General features: G+C 47.6%; 1 protein-coding gene across 2 annotated transcripts; it reads left to right on the top strand.

The window, feature by feature from the left end:
• The first annotated feature begins 444 nt into the window (after positions 1-444).
• Positions 445-7,015, top strand: LOC123062523 (metal tolerance protein 5). 2 transcript variants are annotated; one of them, XM_044486070.1, is made up of 6 exons: positions 445-773; positions 3,565-3,680; positions 3,765-4,010; positions 4,544-4,624; positions 6,047-6,280; positions 6,429-7,015. In XM_044486070.1, the coding sequence occupies exons 1-6, from the start codon at positions 587-589 to the stop codon at positions 6,777-6,779; spliced, it is 1,215 nt and encodes a 404-aa protein (XP_044342005.1). In that variant the 5' UTR covers positions 445-586; the 3' UTR covers positions 6,780-7,015. The 2 variants fall into 2 exon arrangements, with proteins under 2 accessions (XP_044342005.1, XP_044342006.1); XM_044486071.1 differs by lacking the exon at positions 445-773 and adding an exon at positions 2,813-3,197.
• Positions 7,016-7,441: the final 426 nt, after the last annotated feature.

The raw sequence follows: 7,441 nt of genomic DNA, 5'->3' as shown, positions 1-7,441 counted from the left end.
ATCGAGACGAGAGTCTCGTGGTCAGGATATGTTACGTGCTCACCTTGTCTGTTTCTTCTGCCTCCCAGGGGAGAAGCATGCGGCTCAACACATGGACCATATCGTGTACTGCTGGCAGATACTACTCCTAGTAAGTAGATTATCATCACATAAACTGTGCCCGTATCCTACTGTACATGTCGCACGCGGAGCCATTAGATTCGTATCCTCTCAAATCAATGCACCTCCCTGCCACGGTGCCACCTTTCCCCGGATAGTCGGCCCGCAGGAAGCACTTCGTACACCAACCAGACGCACTAGACCCATGAACCACCGCTTTCCACCGGGTCCACCAGCCAGGCCTCTCCCGGTGCATGGACTCGGTGCATCCAGAAGACACGAAGCCTCCCGCAGCCCCCCCTCCTCGCGCCTTTAATCGCATCGCGACGCGCCACTACAGCATTAGTAGCCGCTTAATTGGTTTGCTCGACGGCGCCTTTGCCTCGCAACTCCCAACCTCCCCCCGCGTCCGCTCCCCTGCCCCCTCGCGCAGCAAGAAACGGGAAGCCAAGGGAGTGCGGCGGCGGGCGGCGGCTAGGGTTCGGAAATGGCGGCCAGTGGAGCCGGAGCGGAGGGCGAGGAGCTGCGGCTGCTCGCCGCCGTCGAGGCCGGCGACGCCGGCGCGCCCGCGGGGGAGAAGTCGTGGCGCCTCAACTTCGACGGCTTGCGCCCGCCGGAGGCGCAGCAGGAGAGGCCCGCCCGAGGGCTCCACCACCACTGCCTCGGCGTCATAGGTACCCTTTCTCTGGCCCACTCGCGCATGTTTTGCTTCTTTATGTCCATGCGTATCCTTGGGGCTTCTCGCGATTTGGCAGCTTGGTTTCTTCGATGGGGCGGCCGCTTTTTTACGCAGCTCGTGATGATTATAAAACCTTACCCTTTTTTGTCTTGTTTTCGGTTCCTGGTAAGAGGAGATAAGTAGTCCATTTCGGATATGGAGATTGGGTTCTGGATACTGACGGGGGTGCTTCGCCAGATTCGACTTCGCATGCTAGCTTCGCAGAAATGTGTAGTTTTCCGTTGGATGTTATTCTTGTTGAGCCTCTCTGGTATTGCGTATGGCCCATATGGGGAACCTCAATCTGTGCTTTTTCGGTTCAGTTCTTTCAGTCTTGCACTGCTCATGCATATCTCCTAAAAAAGGTGATGTGTGAGGTCAGCAGAATTATCGTAGTGGGGGATTGGATGACAAGGATAAAAGGACTGTAGGATCTATCTAGGATAGAACGTGAACTCTTTGCAACTTTCCCCTTTTTAACACACACGAGGGCCCTTTTCGAAAGAAAAAACACATGAGGGCATCTCCAACGCGGATCACCAAAACGCCCGCAAATGCCCGGACCGGGCCATCAGACATTTTTAGGCCTCGAAACACGGGTCACCAAATTGTCTAAAAATCAATTTAGGTGGAGCTTTCACAAAGGAGACAAGGACGGGAGGATGGGGTTTCATCATCGGAAACTCTGAAGGAGGAGTAGAAGCAGCAGGGGCAGGAAGATTGTGCAGACTAACTGAGGCAATTCAAGCAGAAACTATAGCCCTGTTACATGCTGTAGAGAGGGCGAGCGTGCTGGGATGCTGGAATGTTATTTTTGAAACAGACGCACTGGTGCTGAAACAAGCTGTCACTGGCGATGATCATGACAATTCAGTCTACGGTGGCCTGTTTCGTGAAGCAAAATTTAAATTGGTGTATTACTTTCAGTCAGTTCCCATCAAGTGGTGTCCCAGGTCTTGTAATGTAGTTGCTCATAAATTGGCGTCGTTTGCCGCGAGTTTGGTTGGATCAGATGTCTGTATGTGGCTGTCAGATGTACCAAACTTTGTAGCTGATGCGGTTGCCAGCGATTTAGCTGCCCCGAACGTGTAATGGAATAAAGCTTTTCCATTTCAATTTTTTTTGTCTGGACTGGTTCGAATGTCCAAAATCCCACAGGCTGGCCCCAAATCAGCGTAGCACTGGAGGAGTCCGGACGTCTGCCAGGTCGGACTCCGAAAGCCCGGACCCACCCAAAACACTATCCGAACCGGCTGACCGGCCTGCCGCCTACCCGCATTCATGGCGGCTTGGGGACCAAGAAGCCTACTTTGGCTTTAGCTGACCGGCCTCCTCAATGCAAACCCTATCTGCACACTACTCCTCTCCCACACCTCCATCGGCCGCCGCACACCACCACATCTCTGGCCGCTGCTATAGGCAAGAAGATGGACGCCGAGAAGACCCGGGCTTGGTGGTTGCTCAGCCGCTATCGCTCCGACCAGCCGCCGCCATGCTAGGACATCGGATCTAGAGGAGCTTTGGGTCCAATTTGCGTCATTGCACACGGTTGCCAGGCCCGTTGTCGTCCATGTATCCATCCACCGTGAAGGTGAAGCCGATCTTCTCCGACGACGAGAAGCAGAAGCCGCACTTACTCGTCGCGCTGGTGTCGACGGACGACGAGTTCGACCCGCAAATGGAGGAGGCATTGTGCTGGTCGTTGATCGACCGGGGTTTGACACTAGTGTCCTCTCCGTGCAACCACAACGTCCAGAGGACGCCGCATGAAGGAACAACCGCTGTCCCTGCCGTATCGCTAGCCGGACAGCCAGTGGCGCCCGGTTCTCCCAGCCGTCAAGAAGGAGCCGTCGTCCAAGCCACCCCCATGCCTAAATGGGCCGGTCCTAGCATGCTGGCCCGTGGTGGGCCTGGCCTGGCACATTTATAATTGGGTCGTGCAAGAATGAGGCGGGCTGATGGGCTAAATGTGTCAGTGGGCTGACCCGTTTTCTTCCTGTGCTGTGCCTGGGCCAGGGAGCGCGGCGAGTGTCAGCCCGACACAGCCCGTTTATTAGGCGTGCCTAGGTGGGCCGTGTCGTTTAGGTCAGGTCAGGCCGTGCCGGGTCATCTGGCCAGGTTTGGATGCAACACACAACAAAATACGGCGTTCGCCTAGACCAAAGTGCCGCCAGCGTGGGTGCTTGCGGACCCATGCTTTGGGAGGCTTGGGCGCTCGACCATTCCAAGATGACCGTTGAGTCGGACGCCAGCCTCCGGTGCCAACTCAACACCCATCTCGTGCAAGTGGGGCTGTCAGAGTTTGAGTGTGCCCTCTTCCTCCAAGCCGCTGCGGATATGCGGTGCAAGGTGGTGGAGGATGCGGCTGAGCGTATGCACCGTGAGCATGCCGCATCGGCCGGGTAGGGATGCCATGACGCTTGGCAGGCCTTTCGTCGACGAAGGCTCGGGCGGTAAAGACCAAAGCGGCGCAGGCGGTGTTGGCCTACGAGGCCACCGTCCGCTACTATGCATTATTTAGTTTAGGTTTGTTTCAAACTTGTTAGATTTCGTCCGGTTTGGAGGCAATATATTGAACTTGCTAAATTTTGTGCGGACATTTGGTGATCACGGTAGGATGGCCTCCGCCCGGCCGGATGTCCGCGGTCGCGTCCGGATGTGTCCAGGGACATTTGCGGGCTGAAATTTGGTGATCCACGTTGGAGATGACCTGTGCTTCCAAATAAGATCTTTAAGTCTCTTTGCAGGTCAAGCTCCTGAGGATGTTGTCGCTGAATACTACCAACAGCAAGTGGAAATGCTGGAGGGTTTCAATGAAATGGATGCGCTGACAGATCGTGGTTTTCTTCCTGGAATGTCCAAGGTCTGTTCTATAAAATAAGCTTCAGGCTGTGACGTCAGGGAAGATTGCTAACTTAAAAGCTAAATGAAACTTATCTACCTGCAGGAAGAGCGTGAACAGGTTGCTAGGAGTGAAACATTAGCCATCCGGCTGTCAAACATTGCAAACATGGTTCTTTTTGCTGCAAAAGTGTATGCTTCAGTACGTAGTGGCTCGCTTGCTATTATAGCTTCCACTTTGGATTCTCTTCTTGACTTGTTATCGGGGTTCATCTTATGGTTTACTGCATTTTCTATGCAAACACCAAATCCCTACAGATACCCAATTGGTAAAAAGCGCATGCAGCCGCTGGTGAGTTTTGTTTCAACATGTACTTTTTATAATTCCTTTTCTAGGGAACTGTTTTCATAATCCATTCGACCACTCTCATTGGTGTGTATTAATTAGTTCTATTCAGTATAAGTGCTGCATACTTCAGTTACTAGTTTTACTCTCCATAGTGCTTTTGTATAGCACTAAGAAAAGGAATTCAAACGGATATTGGATCAGGAAAATAAATAAATTAATGCAAAATCTTGAATGAAGTGGTGAAATTAGAACATATGATTGAGATTTGTGATTTAAGAAGAAGACTTAATATCATGCTCTAACTTCTAAGGCACTCTGGGTGTTCCAGTGTTATCCTGTATTTTTATTTATTTTTTTGCTTTTGTTAGCTGCCACTTAGGTGTGGTCTATGAAATTTTAAGCCTAAAAACTATAGAGTATTCTTTCGACGCTTCCGGTTTAGTTTTGTAACTGTTCGGGCACGTCTTGTACTATTAAGCAATACCTTTTTGCTTACTTTTCAGTATGTTCACAGCTTCATTATAACCTTTCTCCAGGGAATACTTGTCTTTGCCTCAGTCATGGCAACGCTTGGCCTTCAGATCATCTTAGAATCAACTCGATCACTGTTGTCTGATGTAAGTCCATTGATTTTTATTGGCTTCGAAATACCTTTTTTTATCTCCACTGTCCTTCCGAGCAGAAATTTCTCCAAGGGCATTTCTTTTCCTTTTCTAAAATCATGAGTTGCACTAACATCACCCCTACTACTCACTGTTGCACTTCTGAACTTTCCTGTTCTGTTTTTCAACATTAGCTGTGTGGGAGCCTTGATCTTTCAGTATCAGTAACACATAGTCCCTGCAGTTCACTAAAAGCTGTCATTTGGGACATGAGTAATCAAACTTTTAAAATCGGCTACTTGTACATACTCCCTCCATCCCAAAATAAGTGTCTCAAGGTTAGTACAAAGTTGAGACACTTATTTTGGGACAGAGGGAGTATATTCAAAAGTATTTAGAGACGCCTAAAAGTGGTGTAGATGAATTTATCTCAAAAAGTACTTTCATTGTTTCATAGTATCTTATAACTTTTGTTGAATTTTATAAACATATTTAAATATAAATTAGTGGACCAAGTTGTGTTCTGTAGATCATGTCAAATGTTGGTTGTTTTGGTTTATTGACATATAAAATCATTCTGCCCACTGTACTAGTGTTCCGTACTTTCGATACTTTGATACATATCATATCTTGCCACTTTAGGTTCGTTATATCACTTCTACGACAACACTATGTGTTAACTAAATAATTGCTGAAGTACCCCTCACCACTCCCATATGTAGGCTTGTTAGGTTTTGTTAAGACAAGGTTTGCCCAGGAATTACTTTATTAATATGTGCATTTTATGACTTGAAATTGGTATCACTAGATTTATTTTCAACAGTACTTCCAGCTAATCGTGGTTCTGTATTAATAGAATTCTTGGTCAAAGTCTTGATCTGTATCCTTTATTGTGCACCAGAAGCCTCATGATTTTGGCTAGCCAAGTTTCCCAGTTGCCATGACCAGTGTGCTTTTGCCTACCGTGCTCCTTGAAAGAAAATAAAGATTTTGCTATAAGCACTATACTTTTCCTACTGAACCTTTCTTGTTACATTGTACTCAGACTTATCACAATCTCACAAAAAAAAATCTGTCTGGGAAATAATTAGCTAAATGTAGGCCATGACATTGGAATGAGAGCTTCCTAAAATACCCCCTCCGTTCACAAATATAAGATGTTCTGACTTTTTTGTGAATCGGATGTTTATAGACACGTTTTAGTATGTTTGTTCACTCATTTCAGTCCATATGTAGTCCATATTGAAATATTTCAAAACATCTTGTAGTGAACGGAGGGAGTACTTTTTTCATCAATAGTCTGCAATCTTTGTTGTTGTGCAGTTCCTTTTCGAAGACCATCTATGTATCTGACTCTGGAACTAAGACTCTTAGATACAAACTTCAAAACTTCCATTGCAATTTTTGTTTGCTCATATTGAAACCATCATTTTTTAGGGTGGTGAATTCAGCTTGACGAAGGAGCAGGAAAAGTGGGTTGTGGACATCATGCTCTCAGTGACGCTGGTGAAACTTGCCCTGGCTTTATATTGCCGCACGTTCACCAACGAAATCGTCAAGGCTTATGCGCAGGATCACATTTTCGATGTTATCACTAATATAATTGGCCTTGTGGCTGCACTGCTCGCAAATTATTTTGAAGGATGGATCGACCCAGTTGGTGCAATTATTGTAAGTGGTTCCCCTTCCCTCTCTTCTTTTTCTTCTTTTACATAACAACCAAATAACATGAATGATAAAGCAGACAGTATGCTGTTTTGAAATTGACAGTTGATTTTCAGAGAAAAATAATAATCATGAGTTGGTTCCTCATTTACAGCTAGCAATCTACACCATCAGGACATGGTCCATGACGGTGCTGGAAAACGTACACTCGCTCGTCGGGCAGTCGGCTTCGCCAGAGTACCTTCAGAAGCTGACCTACCTTTGCTGGAACCACCACAAGGCCGTGAGGCACATCGACACGGTGCGTGCCTACACGTTCGGCTCGCACTACTTCGTGGAGGTGGACATCGTGCTGCCGGCCGGTATGCCGCTGCAGGAGGCGCACGACATCGGCGAGGCCCTGCAGGAGAAGCTGGAGCGCCTGCCTGAGATCGAGCGCGCCTTCGTGCACCTTGATTACGAGTTCACCCATCGGCCTGAGCACGCTCTGTCCCACGACAAGTAGCTTCAGGTTCAGCCGGTGGATGCAGCTCTGTACAGATTAATGGCAATAGTTTCAGAAATCCGGGTGTTCGTCAAGGCGTCGCAGAAAAACCTGCGGGTGCAGCACGGAACTGAAATGTGCATACTGGAGTGCCGGATCTGGCGATGTCGACGTAGATTGTGTCTTTTGTAAGTTGCTGTACTACGTACGTAGTGTTGAGAACCAAAACAAAATGAATGGAACTCTCCTCTCTTTCATTGATGATTCTACATATATAGGTACAGGGAGGACGCCTCATTGGAGAGGCGTCTGTATGTGAACCGGCACGACGGTTGCCGAAATAGCATCCATCGACGGTTAATACAGGTAGGGATTGTCCATTAATTAAGTATGTTAATTAATCTTAACACTCCCCCTAATCCATGCTTGTTCAGGTAGCATCATCATCTTGAAAGATTCTCCTCCAAAAACCTTGTGGGAAAAATATGAGGAGTGGTGTAGAATATGTTGCTAAAACTCCTTCAAACCCAATGGGAAAAATAAAGAGAAAATGATGCAACATATAATGATTATTGTCTCTTTCAACTCAATACGAGAAAACCCATAGAGTTTAGAGGACAATAAATATGTCGTATATACTTTCCTAAAAACCCCGGTGGGGAAAACAGAAAGTATGACATATG

The sequence above is a fragment of the Triticum aestivum genome, chromosome 3A, assembly GCF_018294505.1.
Source record: "Triticum aestivum cultivar Chinese Spring chromosome 3A, IWGSC CS RefSeq v2.1, whole genome shotgun sequence".
NCBI classification, from domain to species: Eukaryota; Viridiplantae; Streptophyta; class Magnoliopsida; order Poales; family Poaceae; genus Triticum; species Triticum aestivum.
Note: the sequence above shows the minus strand (reverse complement) of the source record. Positions and strands in the feature narration are given on the sequence as shown.

Excerpts from the sequence above, each read along its gene's own strand:
- LOC123062523 (XM_044486071.1), top strand. The coding sequence starts at position 2,942 with ATGCAACACACAACAAAATACGGCGTTCGCCTAGACCAAAGTGCCGCC. Across the intron at positions 3,681-3,764 it reads TTCTTCCTGGAATGTCCAAG|GAAGAGCGTGAACAGGTTGC; the intron begins GTCTGTTCTATA and ends ATCTACCTGCAG. Across the intron at positions 4,625-6,046 it reads CTCGATCACTGTTGTCTGAT|GGTGGTGAATTCAGCTTGAC; the intron begins GTAAGTCCATTG and ends ATCATTTTTTAG.